Source organism: Euprymna scolopes, chromosome 22 (assembly GCF_053919585.1).
Source record: "Euprymna scolopes isolate OS-2025 chromosome 22, ASM5391958v1, whole genome shotgun sequence".
Classification (NCBI taxonomy): domain Eukaryota; kingdom Metazoa; phylum Mollusca; class Cephalopoda; order Sepiida; family Sepiolidae; genus Euprymna; species Euprymna scolopes.
Genome location: NC_136503.1, coordinates 38,786,271 through 38,802,069, shown reverse-complemented (window position 1 = coordinate 38,802,069; position 15,799 = coordinate 38,786,271). Strand labels below are relative to the sequence as shown.

The following is a 15,799-nucleotide window of genomic DNA, read 5'->3' as shown; positions in this document are numbered from 1 at the left end:
GCTCAGAGTAATGCTGGGTGACTATATATTGTGTATAAAGTAAATTAAAAAAAAAAAAAATCAATCAATCAATAAGGGTTTTATCATTCAACTAGCATTTCAGCCCGGCGTTGCCCGGGTGTTTGGAGGTGCATGTTGAGCAAAAAAAAAAAGCGTTAAATTTTTAAAACTTTGACCCCTATTATGACCCCTTAACATTTATTGTTTTGGGCTCAAATCAAGTTATTGAGTTAGATCCATGTCCAAGGAACCTTTACCTAAAATTTCAATTGTTTATACCCAAAATTGGTGGAGTTTGGTAGAGTTCTCAAAGGTCAAATCGTTGAACTTTGACCCCTTAACAGCCAAATTTCTGGCCAAAAACGGATTACAAAGATTTTCCCAAATCTCAGTACCCTGTATATCAAATTTTGAGTCTTATAGACTTAAAATTGACAGAGTTATTGCGTAGGGAAATGTACACAGACAGACAGGCAGGCAGGCAGGCACTTTCACGTTTATAGATATATAGATGAGGAACCCTTCCTGGACTTTAGCCATCTAGCTCTGTCCTGAGTTATTCACTGCCATGTGGGACCCATGTGTTGTATCAGGTCATCCCTCCACCTCATTCTTGGTCTTTTCTTTGACATTTTATGTTCACAAGTTGTCCATTCCATTGTCCTGATGTACCATCTGTTGTCATGTTATCTGGGTACATGTCCTGCCTATCTGTGTTTGAATATGATGGCAGTATTGATATCAATAACTCTTGTTTGTTGGCAGATCCAGATGTTTGTCTTTCTGTTTTGTAGAGTGATGCCTAACATTATTTTCTCCATCTTCCTTTGTGCTACTGCCAAGATTTCACTTTGGCGAAAGCATTATTGAAATCAAAAATATTTTTTATTTTTATTTTTTTCTCTTTAATCTGATGTGTTTTTTTTTTCTTTCTTTCTTTTATCTAGACGAATACTGCTAATAATAACAACAAGTATTATCTTGTTCAGTTGCTTCAAGAGAATTCGAGTCAGTGCTATTATGTGTGGCAGCGGTGGGGCCGAGTTGGTTACAAGGGTCAAAATAACTTGGTCTGCTGCTCCAATGATTTTAATAAAGCTGTTAGTGTATTCACAAAAAAGTAAGTAAGTAATATTTTCTTTAGATTATTGAGGTAATTTTGCATTTATACTATTTTTTATTTATTTTTTTATTGAAATCTCTCCAGACAAGACATGAAGCTACTTAATCTACATAGTTAAAATGAATAAAAGATGATTATCATAAATACAGAAGATAAATATCTTGGTCTTGAAAATACTAATGCTATCAGTCGGAGGAAAACAGCAGAAAGTCCACAAGTCTGCAGTTCTTGGAAAGAAGCTACTGGAATAGGAAACTAACAAAGTTTCAAAACAGCAAATTGATAAAAATTACTATAATAATGAGTCAAACGAGCTAGAACAATTGGAGCGGGAAACCAATCTGACAATTTGGAAAAACATTTTCAACACACGCAATGGATCCTCACGAGATTGGTATCGTTTTGAAGCTCGACATTTCAGATAACAAGTATCAAAAAATTGAGCAAAAACATTAATTCCTTCACCGTCAACTGGGCAGTTTTCTACAAAAAGGGTTTGCTTTTTTTTTCGTCAACATTTTCGCAAGTCATCATCTTCATTGGATTGACTAACCTTAATTTCGACACTTGCGACTTCCGGTTTCGCCATGAATGCATGAGTTAAGACGTTATGTTTTTTGTTTTTTTTCCGCATTACAAGTTTGAGCCTGCCTGCTGCTGCTGGCAGAACTTTTGGCCAATTTTTAGATATTTTTCGTCCGAGAGACTGAGCTTTCTAACGATACTGATTTTGTCATGGTCTGAAGCGTCCGTAAAAAGCTTTTTACAGTGATACACAGAAACTAATATACATTTTCTCTTTTATATATTAGACTAGTGGAGGTACCTGGGGTTGTCCGGGTGTGTCAAGGTGGTGTAGAAAGAAATCTCGGAAGGTGTTAAAAAAAGTGGTAGTAGCGGGGAGGAGGGGATCAAAACAACAGTAGGACAACTTGGGTAGCTAATGTGGTAGTATGCTAGTGATGAATCCCACGCTAGACATTGCATCGCCCATTATGTTACCTAGCATCTTCTCTACTCTTCTGACAAGAAGCATTAGGCTTCAAAATGCCTTGGCATAAAAAGCCCCCTCTATCCCCCAACTGAATGTGTATACCCTTATTGAATAAATGAACCATTCTATATTTACCAATATATAGTTTTTTGTGACTTGATTTTCCATTCTTATTGTTTTTCTAGATAAGCTCCAATAAACATTGTTTAGCTTTATATTATCCCAATAAGTCTCCTCTTATAGAATTGAACTTACTCTCTTCTAACTCACTAAGCTATATATATATATATATAGCTACATAGTCCATTATTTAATTCCTCATTCTATAATTATGCAGTTCTGTGAAAAGATCAGGTATTAAGTATCATTATGGAAAGTTTTCCAGGTTACAGACAAAATAAATTTGATGTTTATTCAGATTGGCATTTATAGTAATAAACAAAAAAAAAATGAAAAACAAAACTTATATTGTACCTATTTGTCATAGAATGCAAATTTTATATTTAAAAAATCACAAAAATTGATAAGTATTTTTTTTTTACGAAAAACAAATTTGCCGTTTTTTTACCAATAAGTGACAGACGAGGTCATGTTTCTCTAGAGGAGGTAATCAGTAATTATTTTGATGGTTTCCACTTGCATTAGGGTCGTCTGCCTTTGTTTACCAATTCATTAATTTCATTTTTCATCCACTATGAAACAGTAAAATAAAAAGAAAATAAAAAATCTACATGATCAAATTATATGATTTTTAAAATTTTTCCTCTTCATCCCATGACTGGTATTTTTTTAATTTTAAATGCCACCATAAGTGCCAATCTGAACAAACACCAAAAATTTTTATAGATAAACACACCATGTGTATTATATTAGTAGATGACCGTATAAAAAGTAGAATATGTAACAATCATATCTATATAATCCTAAAACTCTGACAATTTTGTTTGTTTGCATATTGAATGTTTTAGATGATGGAAGTAGCAGTCGTACCAGGGTAAAAAGATAATGTAGATAAATAGTTGTTGGATTTTTCCAGTTAGATCCACATGTCCTTTTTAAGGCTTTTCAATCAAATTTTGTTTCTGATCAGTTTTCATTTCTGATTATTGTACCACATTATTGGTAAAATAACATATTTGATTACAATTTATTTATTTTTTTTATTATTCAATTTTCACCCCATACAAGGCACAGTGCCACTTTGAAGCAGGGGGCTACTATTAGGGACTTAATTAGCGGGGTTATTATGAAGGGAGATGAGTAGAAAGATGTTTGTTAACATTACACTTGAACTTCTGCATATCATTGCAGTTGGGAAAGCAGAATCCCGGAAGGGAGTTCCAAAGACCCGCAGTTCTGGGGAAGAAACTATTGGAGTAAAAGGCTTTCTTGCACCTAGGGATCTCTATTGTAAAGGGATGAGACTTAGTAGCTTGTCGGGTTTGTCGGGGGGAGGTACAAGTGTTTGCAGTTCATCAGAGCATTCACCATTAAAGTATTTGTAGAACAGGCAGAGGGATGCAACATCTCGTCGATGGGACAGAGGCTGAAGCCTAGATGACAGTTTTTTAAATTACATAATCTGGTCGATACAATTTATATTATGAAAAATTTTTAACTAATCGGTGAAAAAAATATTTGGGGATCAATTAGATTTCAAGCACTCTAAATGAGCATATACAGAAAGGATGTATTTTAGTTGCCTATGGTTTCTTTGACCTTGGGTTGAATCTGTGAACTACTTGTGTATGCATATTAAATTTGAAAACAAACAGATAATACTCATTTACGCTTTACAGTTTTTAACTATTTGCTTTTTTGTCTTTGTTTTTTTTTTTTGTTTTTTTTTTTCACTATTTTGCATTTGATTTCTTGTCACAAATTCAGTTTTTGATATAAAGGAAGATTTATTTTGAGAAAAAATTAATATTAATAAGCATAATAAAATAAAATTTTAAAAGTATATAATTTTAACAAAACTTTTCTATAAACAAACGAAACAAATAAATATTTTAAAATATTACAAAGATTGCGTTCCTATTGTCTTCCCACAAAAACAAAGTGAGGCACAAGATTGTTTTTTTAATGTAGGATGCATCTTTTTAATTAAAACTATTTGTCTACAGGTTTGGCTGTAAGTCAAAGAAACCATTGTCAACCCAAATGTGGTCATTTTGTAGTTACTTGTTCTAAGATATCTAAAATCTAATTGATCCAAAAAATGTTTCATGATATAAATTGTGTAAACTGGATTAATTTTAAAAATAAATTTTTTTGTGAAATACATTATTAGATTACTTCTAATTTGAAAGAAAAAAATTGTTTTAATATTTAAAAAAAAAAAAAAAAAAAAAAAAAAATTCAACAATAGCAGTACCTTATTTTGTTTTCTGTGGATTAAAATTGGATATCTAACAAAAAAAATTTTAAATGCAGTTTTAAGTAAAAACACTATTACATAATTAGATGTTATGTCAAAATTAGTAAAAGTTCAAAGATTTGCTAGAATTATTTTTTACAATAAAACATCGTTATTATTGAAGCGCCATTTTCTAATTTGAAATAGCGAAAGGTAAGTGAAAACAAGGGAGATAAGTCAGTTTGTTATACAGAATTGGGCGTGGTAAAAATTGTATTCGATAATATTTATTTTGTAATTATTTTTCTGTTGGATCATTTTTCGTAATTGTTTAGAAATTTTATTTTATTTCAGCATGACGTGATTACATAATAGTGCTTTTATTCAAAATGCATTTTTGAGAAATTATAATGCACAAGTACCCTTATTTTAATTGAATACAAAAATAGTTTTCCTTGCAAACGAAAATTTTAATTGAAAACGATAATGATTCAATGTGATCTGAGTCAGGCAGATACAGCTAGTGAAGAAATAAACAGAAAATGATGGACCATTATGAAAATGGTAAATTAATGCTCTATAGTCCGCATTCATTACTGGAAAATGCCAAGGAGGAATTCTAGTATAGTTGTAGAGATAATGATGTTTGCTTATATAATTATTTTGTTTTGTATGCATGTATTTCATGCTTGTGTTTTTTCCTTTTGATTCCAGGTTTTATGATAAGACTAAAAATGAATGGAGTGACAGACGGAACTTTCAGAAAGTTCCAGGAAAATATGATCTCCTCCACATGGATTACAGTACTCAGGTAGTTTTTTTTTTTTTTTTTTAATTTTATGCCTCTTATGTTCATTATTTCTATCTCCTTAAGAACTAAGAAATATATCATCAGTAATTATTTCAGTTGATTTTATCGTGGAAAGTGAGAAAAAGAAAAACACCTTTTTTTTTCTTTTTTTTTTTTTAAACTCAAAACAACACGGCGTTACTGAAATTCGAAAATCTATTTGCTTTATCCATACGTGTTTTGATTTTCAAAAATTCAGTTGTACTTTACCAAAAACTAATAATATATCATATTAGAAATACATGCAAATATTTTCAAAATTGTTTTTATAGCAATATTATGTAGAGATTTTATCTGCCTTTCCATCCACAATTTTTAAAAATTTGATTACTACCTCACAGATCTTGTCTTATTTTAAATATTAGATCTTAACTAGTTTAAAAATTGCATTAATAATAAAATTAAAAAAAAACTGTCTTATCAAATAAAGTAGACCTTTGTCCAGCAATTGAAACCTTGAGATCTTCAATCTGAGGTTTTATCGCCTGACATATTTTGGATTTTCTTATAGAGCTTAAAACATGTCTCTACTTCTGTCTATTGTGGAGTTGCTTTCTTAGAGTCTCACACCATTAATATCTACACTGAAGGGATGAAATTTTCAGATCATGAATGCATAAGTTCAATCATTGTAAGAATGCAATTTGCAATTCCCTCTGATCCATTTATGCAGAATAAAAAAAATAAGAGGCATTACTTTTCGAACATCCCTCATAGTAGTGTTATATATTGGTGCCCTACGCCAGTAAGTAGATATAATGTTAACTAGTATGAATTTTGGTGAGAGTTATATTAAATACATGTCAGGACCACCTCACAGCAAACGGAAATAGACCAAGTGCACCTAGCGTGAGTGAGGCGAGGTGGGGGGAGGTCAATGGTTAGCTCTAGACAAAACATGCTATAAGTCCGGTGTCGAATGGTATTACATAAGAAATGATCATGTGTTCAGTGGAGACAACAGTTTCAAGACAGTTTGAGTTGTGGAAGCAGACAGACCAAACATGCTCGACCATGTAGGAATCTCAGTGAATATTTCTCTGACGTTGTCCTATTAAACTATGTTCAACCGAGGTCACTGAATGTTGCTGGAGAGGTAGAAAAGTGACAAAGGATAAATGACAAAAGAAAATGAAGTAGGTTTAGTGAGTAATAAAAAACTCATCAATAAACAATGGAATTTGTTCTTAATGCAGATAAAGAGAAATAAGGGTAGGTTTAAATTATGGTGTGACGAATGGTGATAGCAAATGGACTGAATAATGAATTAAGGATTGAGCAAAAGTAACGATACTTGATGGGAGGGTCAGTCGAACACTTAGTTAGCTGAGGCCTGAACTCTATGGTGGACAGTTGGATTTTGGATACAGTCGAGGGCAGTTGGTCGCCCGGAGGTCCTCAAGGAAAATGAACTGTCAGCAAGTGATTGACACGGTCTCGACAGAACGTACATGTGAACTTTAGCATGTAGAAACATGCACTCAGTCCAACCAGCATATATAGGAAGCATCCGCGTCTATGTTTTTCTTGTGATTATTTTATTTTTATACTTGTGGACCTATGTGCTCCCCCATCAACGGTTACCAGTGAGAAAATGACAATACGGCCATATGAAGATAGATGAACGAAAAATCCACAGCACACAAAACATCTGGGGTCGGCGGTTTATCGGTGGGGCCACGTGGGGGTCACAGTCCATTTGTTGATTATTTTTAAAGTGTAGTAAAAAAAGTTAAGTAAGAAGGAATTTATTTAAGTCTCTTCCCTTGTAAATGAACTTTGTCTCCCTAATAAAACCTTTGAAACCATAACAAGTCTCCATTGTTCCATGCACAAGTTATATTTGTCCAAGTTAGACTACCAATCAACAGCCACTAGACGATGAAATCATATAGGGAAAAGCAATGATCAAAGAATTAAGATCAATATAAAATAAAAAACAAAAAAAAGCTTTATCAATTTATTTGTGCTTTTTGCTCGCTTACTGGCAACAACGCACACAGGCACAAGTGTGCATTTGTGGGAAAATGTTTTTCTACTTTTAACATTTGTTTTGAGTTATAAAATGTCCAAGTGACAGTATGCCTTGTTTGGGGATATACAAGAGTCAAAAATAAATCGTTTTTTCCTTTTCTTTCTTCCTTTTTTTATAGAGTAAAGATGAAGTTGATTCTGGTGCCTTGAAAAAAGAACAAACTGAAGTTCCTGATTCTAAACTAGATGAGAAAGTACAGGTAAGTTTATTTAGTGTAATTTAACTAGAGTCGTATAGAATAGTTTTTCAGGATTTTTCAATCTCTTTCAATTTCCTAGGAGTTATGAGTTGTTGTAATTTTGTTAATAAACAATTTACAGTGCTAGTGTAGATTGATGATATTATCAACGAACTCATTTCAGGAGAAAGCATGGTACTTGTACAATTTAATCAAGACATTAAAAAATGAAAATATCGAAAAAAAAGGGTTATATTGTACGTACCTGTTTTGAACTGAAGATCTCTGAAAAAAAATTTTGCTTAATTTGATTGAGTAGTTTTTTTTTTTTTTTTTTTTTTTTTTTACAGCGGAAAAACATTTTTATGACAACACGTTGAAGATAGACATCTTTTAATTTTTTAAATTTTTTTTTTATTTTTAGAACACGCCATGGGGAGATAACTCAATTTAAAGCGCCGACACTCCCTCCCCATCTTTAATACTAGCTTTTCTTCCTAAAAATTGAACCTCTTGCTCGATATCATAACAAATTGTTTTTCGCTGTGAAAAAAAAAAAAACTACTTAATGAAATTAAGTGAAATATTTTTTCGGAGAACTTCATTCCATAACGGATACGTACAATTTAAACTTTTTCGATATTTTCATTTTTTAATGTCTTGATTAAACTGTACAAGTACCGAAAGCATTATAATGTACTTGCATGTCATGTTAAAATTAGTATAAATTCCGAAAATTCCCCAAAATGATCCAGTAGAAAATGTGCTGGATGTATTTTTAATATAACATCCACAGTTACATTCTCACATATTGTTTAAAAACCGTGCACCTTTAATTTAAATCAAGGAAGATAAGTCAATTTGTCATACTCAATTGATTGCATAACTCTTCCGTGTTAAAACATGATAAAACCTGATAATTTGATAAATTCTATTTTTACTAATAATTATTTTTCTACCGGATCAATTTTCATGAATTTTAGAATTTATACTAATTTCCTCATGACGCATACGTACGTAATTTTTTTCACCTGAAATGTGTTGGCTTAAAAGATCACTATTCTACACAAGCACACAATTTACATATTTGTGCGAGTGGTTTGCAGCTTAATTTTTTTTTAGTTCTATTTTCGTATTTGGTCTAAAAAAAAAAAAATGATATAAAAATATATGAATAAATTTAAAAGCTTTTTCTATTTCTATATTAAAATCTAAAACTGCTCAAACTTACTGAACTCAATAATCTAACCTAGCATTTTAAAATACTGTATACATAATAATCTTTATAAGAAAATAGGAAAATAAAACCTACAAATCAGTAATGTAGAATTTTAATTTATTAGAAACTGTGGCGCTTTTTCATTGTAATAGCAAAATTCAAAAGTTGAAATATTGAATTTCAAGTAAAACATGCAGTAATGAAAACATCCAAAAATTACAAAAAACAATAAAGTAGAAAATTAATTATTAATGCAAAATGATTTCGAAGAAAATTTATGAAAATTGAGTTTTGCTATAAAAAAAAAAAAAAAAAAAAGAAAGAAACCAGGAAGTTTGAATAGTAACAAGGAAATTATTTTCTGAAAACTTTGAAATCATAGGCCAATATAGCAAAAACTTGTTAGGGAATAAATTTTAACCCAGAAAAACAGCAATTTTACCCTCTTTCTCAGAAATATCGCTCCTGGAATATGAGTATGAGGACTAAAGAATAAAATAAGGGAAGCATGAGTTACGATTCTGCCGATCCCTAGCAACTGTGTTCCAAAATTGATAATGATTGGTTAATTATTTTAGTAATGAACCCTGTACATGCAAACATCGAAAAATAATCTTATAAAGATTTTCATGAACGAACATGGTTTCTAAAACTTTTATGATTGTCATACATCATCCGTTATTTAAGTGCTGCTTCCCACCTGACTACAACTTGGATGTCTTCAAGTCCAACGTTAACAAATTCCTAATGAACTGCCCCCTTAAGTAAACACTTCATCAAATCTCCACACTAATGTAATGTACTTGCAATAACCCTTATCCCTGAGTGGCTTCCAGGCCTTGATAAGTGGTGATCACTGTGAAAAAAAAAAGAAAAAAAACGACAGGACATAAATTCTTCCAGTTTTTTAATTTGTATAAATTTAACAAAATGTATCAATTTTTATGTCAATGCTGCTTTAAATATTTTTACTGCCTCAAGATCTCTTTGACTTTTTTCTTTTTTCTCATATTTTCAGGAATTGATTAAGCTTATATCGGACATTGAGTCGATGAAGGAAACGGTCATTGAGATGAAATATGACGCCAAAAAAGCTCCATTAGGTCGGTTTTTTATTTCTACTATTTTCTGTTTTACTTTCAGAAAACAAAAATGAGGAAATGCTTATGAAGGAGCTCTGTTTGCCATAACATCTCGGATGAAGGCTAACGGAATCGGATTTATTAATCGATATATCAACAGCCATGACTACAACCTTCTCTATAACCATATATCACCTCTCCTATCTCCATCAGTTTATCTACTATTTTATAAAAGGAAGTTTGTGTGAGTTTGTTCTCGATGGACTCTAAAATGGCTGGGCCGATTTTTATGAAATTTCACACGAAGCTACTTAATGTGCTTGCCAGTGTTCTTAAGTTTTATATCAGAATGTCTTTAGTAAGAATCGATAATCGAAATAATCCAATGAAAGAAGCAACAAGCAATTTTGACTAAAGTTTAACACTCTTATACAGCCTAACATCACAAGTGCATTTGAGAAGTTTTATTACCACACAAGCAAAAAAAAAAAAAAAAATGCACAGTAGGTTCTTTGATGTGATAGGGGTGCGTTTGGAATGAATGCTTCTGTTTAGAACACAATTGAACCATAATACTTGACTTCTGCATTTTAAACTTTAATTCAAGCCATTAATAGCAATGGCCAACGACCCTTTATCTGAGAGTCCATCTTTCAAACTCCTTGGCCTAACGTTCACAGGAAACATGAGTTGGAACAATTACATTGAAGGCATTGCCAGGGCCGCTGCAAGAAAGGTAGGCTCTCTCTACCGTGCTAGAAAACTACTAACACCCGAAAGTATCCTGTACCTCTATAAGGCCACCATTCGCCCATGTATGGAGTATTGCTGCCACATCTGGGCTGGTGCATCTGCTACTAGTCTCTCGCTCCTTGACAAGGTTCAAAAGAGAGTCGCAAATCTGATAGGCCCTGAACTGGCATCTAAGCTTCAGCCTCTGTCCCATCGACGAAATGTTGCATCCCTCTGCCTGTTCTACAAGTATTTTAGTGGTGAATGCTCTGATGAACTGCAATCACTTGTGCCCCCACGACGCGAGCACCCTCGACAAACCCGACAGGCTACTAGATCCCACCCCCACACTGTAGAGGTCCCTAGATGTAAAAGATCTTTTTACTCCAATAGTTTCTTCCCCAGAACCGCAAGACTCTGGAATTCCATTCCAGGTCCCTGCTTCCCCAACAGTACTGACGTGCAGAAGTTCAAGTGTAACGTGAACCGACACCTTGCTGCCCAAATCCCTACATAGTACCCCAGTAGTTGTTGCCCCTGATAGTAGCCCCCTACACCAAAGTGGCAATTTGCCTTGTTTGGGGTGAAAATGTAATAAAAAAAAAAAAAAAAAAAAAAAAATTATATATATAAAAATAATTTTATAAAATCAACAGTAGGTTCTCTACAGTGCAATATAAACTACAATGTATTGTGAACTGTCACTGAGAAGCATGTGAAGCTTCCTCCCTGTGCACCACGATAGGTCCTCAACTAGAGCAGGCAGTCAATCGATTTGATTGAGAAATGAACGATTTCACCGATTTTGATGGAAATAAAAATATGAGTGTAAAACATTCGTTGATCAGCATTATATCTCTGCCAACGTCAGGTCTTCCTGCTAGTCTAACATCTTGTCGGATTTTTAAAGTCGGACCTGAATAGCATTTAAGTGGACAAATAACACTTTGTTTCAGAATAACCAATTTTCATATATTATTTTTTACAATATTATTGGCAATAATATAATAACATATTTCACTACAATTTATTTAGTCTTTAAATTACTTGCTCCGACCCAGCCTACTACTAATACAAAACATTTTTAAATGATCACCTAAAAATATAATTCGCCAAAGGGAATGAGTTATATTTTTAATTAAAGAATATAATAGGCATCGTCTACTTTTTTATAAAGTTTAAAAATGTGTAAATAAAGATTAAAGTTTAAAATAACATTTTGGGCAATGCCAAGGCCATACAGCTAGTAAATATTTTAATCTAAAATTGCCGTTAATGGCTCATGTAATTGTTTCGGTTAGTAAGATCATCATCATTTTTTATTATTCAATTTAAAAAAAAATATTTAAATGTAAATAACATTTGTTTTTCTTTTTTCCTTCCTTTTTCTTTTTTTATTCAATTTAAAAAAAAAATTTTAAATGTAAATAACATTTTTTTCTTTTTTCCATTCCTTTTTCATTTTTTTTTTTCTTCTGTTATTTTTAATGTCTGGAGTATGTCACATGACCTCTCTCCCCTTCTCTTTAAATTTTATAATATTTTGTTTTAAGTAAGCTTTTTCTTTTTTCTCCATTTGAGGAGTGGTTTCTTTTATGGAAAGCAACCATTTATTAAGTTGCCTGATGGAGATCTTCTGGTCACTTCAATGGGTTTCCATAGTCTGTCAAGACCTGAAGAGTATTCTTCATATATGTGTATATATATATATATATATATATATATATATATATATATATATATATATATATATATAACCTGAAAATCAACTTCTCATAATTGAAACCAAGCCTAATGAAGACAGCAGTCCTTGTACACACAAAATTTCAGTATCTCTCCATCAATCTTTATAACAATTATTTGTAAAGTATTGAAGTAGATTGGATTGGAGCATTTTGCAGTTTATAAAACTTATTAAATAATTCAAATGTATTAAGTTTTAGAGAAACAAAATTCCCTTTCTGGAATAGTTGTAATTCCTTTGTATTCATGAATACCATTTTTGTTTTAAGGCCGCCTGACTGTGGAGCAAATAAATGCTGGTTATGTAGCGCTAAAAAAGATTGTCAACTGCATCCAAGCGAATAACTTTGGACCCAGTTTAACTTTAGCCTGTGATGAGTTCTATACAAGAATACCACATACTTTTGGGTAAGTCTCCATTTTTTAACACTCATTTTATTTAACTAGCTGAAATTCTGCCCTTACATTTAATAAGCTTTCGATAAAAAAAAAAAATCTATATGTAGATACCACGTGACATTGAAATGCAACTTTGACTGTTAAAGGTCCATTTCAACAGCTAATACATTGAATCTTCGTAATATGATTCCTAACACAATGTAGATAAAATTAGATTTTTCTTTTAATAGTACATCAATTAAAAAAGAGTGATGGTTCTCCAGAATTTCCCCTATATTAAAAAAAGAAAGAAAAAAAATGCAAAAATCTTTATGATGTACATACGTGCAATAAGTAATGCCCCTGACCCACTTCCCATAGCAGTAGAGCAACGAAACTTGGCACAGTTATTAGTCTTTCTCTACATAGGAACCACTCAAAGTTATGCATTTCTCCCATCGTTTGATGCAGTTCTGGAGACCGTTTTTGTAGAACACCCCAGGTTGGTCCTCCAACCACGACGTGACTTCAGAAATCAAGGCTGCATCATCTGGGAAATGCTTTCCTTTCAAAAACAACTTCATGGCTGGGAAGAGGTGAAAGTCAGAGGGTGCAGGTCAGAGAGTAGGGAGGATGGGGAAGGATTTCATAACCGCACGCCCGTGCTTCTGATCTGGCGACATGCGAGTTGTGGACCGGAGCGTTGTCCTGCAGGAGGAGGGTACCTTTGCTGATCTTGCCCCGCCTCTTGATTTTGATAGCTTCCCTTAATTTCCTCAAAAGTGAAGCATAATAAGCTCCTGTAATTGTGGTACCTTTTACCAGGAAATCTGTCATCACTACTCCGTCTTGATCCCAGAAGACTGTGAGCATGACCTTGCCAGCAGAGGGCTGCACCCTTGCCTTCTTTGGAGGTGGTGAGTCCAAGTGCTTCCACTGCATTGACTGGGCTTTGGTCTCTGGATTATAGTGATAGACCCAGGTTTCATCCTGTGTAATCAGTCTTTTGAAAAACTTTGACTCATCTTCTTTGCACATCTCCAAATTCATCCTCGAGCACTCGACGCATTCTCGCTTCTGGAATGGTGTGAGCAACCTGGGAATCCATCTGACATACACCTTATGCATATGCAAATTGTCATGAATGATAGTTTCCACAGACCCTGTACTAATCTTGACATCTTCGGCTATTTGGCGAATAGTAATGCGCTGATCTTCCAAAATGGCCGCCTCAATTTGACGGACAGATGCCTCATCAATGGCAGAAGGGGGGGGGCAGGTCTGGGAGCTGTTTCCACAGACTTCCGGCCATGTTTGAATTCACGATGCCAGCGTTTTACAAGGTCATATGATGGGGCATTATCAGCATAAGTTTCTTTCATTTCATCAAAAGTCTCCTTTGGTGTGCGTCCTTTCAAATACAAAAACCGAATCACTGCTCGACATTCAACAGACTCCATTTCACACCTGACTCAGTTCAAACACCTGTAAAACAGAAACCACAATTAGTTCAGAGCTGTAATTTGCCACATAACCTGTAGAGATATAAATCATTGCACATGCAAAATTTCAGCTAGATCAGCCAACTGAAAGTGGGTCAGGGGTATTACTTATTGCACGCCCCTCTTACTTGTGATGAAGCAAAAAGATCATATTCCAACAATTATGTAAATTGATCAAATAGTTTTGTTTTTTGTCTTTTTTTTAAGAAAATCATTTTTAAACGATTTTTAAGTGATTAATGGAAAATTGTAGGCATTATAAGGCTGATCCTGCAAGTTTAAATTGTGGAGTTATTTGCCCTTGTTTCTTCAAGAAGGCAATGTTAGATGTTCCCTTTTTATTAATAAAATTTTATATTTTTAGTTAAAAATAAAACTACTTGATCAATTTACATGATTTTTAGAATATGACATTTTCGTTCCATCAGATATACATATATTATACAGATTGTTTTGTTTTTCTTGTTAATATGGGTGAATTCTGGGCAAGAACAAAAAAAACCCTTCATATCTGGACCATGTGAAAACAGAATCACAATTTGATAATAATGCAAAAATTACTGTTTCCTTCTGTATAAACCGGATAAGCATAAAAGATTGTCTTCCCCATTTTCTTTTAAGTTTTCTGTATCCCCAATTCCCTATCTGCCTGTTTCTCTACTGAATGTATTTCTCCATCTTTTATGGCCCAAAATATCAACTTGTGTCTAATTAATTGTATACAATAGATATCCAAAACCCAATTTTATCTTCATATCTGAAAGCTTTTAATGTGGGCACATAGACCTTTGCAAATTATATAAACAATGATGCCAAATTTATTTTAGTAGCACAATAAGCCATTAAATTAAGGCCGTTCAAAGTTTGTTGGAAATTAGAACATTTGCTGTCTTGTGTTCTATTGGTCCACAAACGTTGTGAGAATAACGCTTAAAATGAGAATAGTAGTACGAATAATTTAAATAATATAAATTATCAATCTTCATCTCAAAAATTCAGAAACATAAAGCCTAATCCATTTTTTCCCTTCCTTGCATGTATGTGTTTGCAGTATGAAGAAACCCTCCCTTATTCGAGACAGTGAAACTGTAAAACAGAAAATTCAACTTCTTGAGGTAAGATTTATCTCCCCTTAGAATCCTACCATAAATCTCCTGTTGTGTCAGGCTGTATAGGTAAACTATCTGAAATACATCAACTTTATCACTTATTTTTGTTTATGTTTATTGTAAGGTTATTTTAATGAATTGCATGATATTATTTGGAAGCGTGTAATACCTGTAAGTATTGGGTACACGAAAAGTACCATGGAATTATTGGTAGGTTGAGAGAGGATAACCAATTTGGGTGCTTGTTAAGATAGGCGACAGATCGATTTTATTTTTTTTTTTAAATATGTCGTTTTAAACAAAATCAACAGTACTTACTTGACATGTCAAAGATAGTAATAAAATCAAAAATTATGAAAATTCATCAAGTAGAAAATTATTTATAGTTAAAAGTAATTTTTACAGAAAATTGGTGGGGGATGCATTTTCCCTAGATGTAAACACTTTGAAGGTTGCAAATACAGGGACATACTTATCTCCTTTTTCAACTCTTTA

General features: G+C 32.9%; 1 protein-coding gene across 2 annotated transcripts in view; it reads left to right on the top strand.

The window, feature by feature from the left end:
* The window catches only part of LOC145243992 (poly [ADP-ribose] polymerase 2-like), a 57,783-nt gene that overhangs the window by 26,028 nt on the left and 15,956 nt on the right, over window positions 1-15,799 (top strand). For both annotated transcript variants that reach the window (XM_080107138.1, XM_080107139.1), the window contains exons 7-12: window positions 948-1,120; window positions 5,191-5,287; window positions 7,480-7,560; window positions 9,777-9,861; window positions 12,585-12,723; window positions 15,247-15,310. In XM_080107138.1, coding sequence (XP_079963264.1) covers window positions 948-1,120; window positions 5,191-5,287; window positions 7,480-7,560; window positions 9,777-9,861; window positions 12,585-12,723; window positions 15,247-15,310 — 639 coding nt within the window. The remainder of the gene's footprint in view (window positions 1-947; window positions 1,121-5,190; window positions 5,288-7,479; window positions 7,561-9,776; window positions 9,862-12,584; window positions 12,724-15,246; window positions 15,311-15,799) is intronic.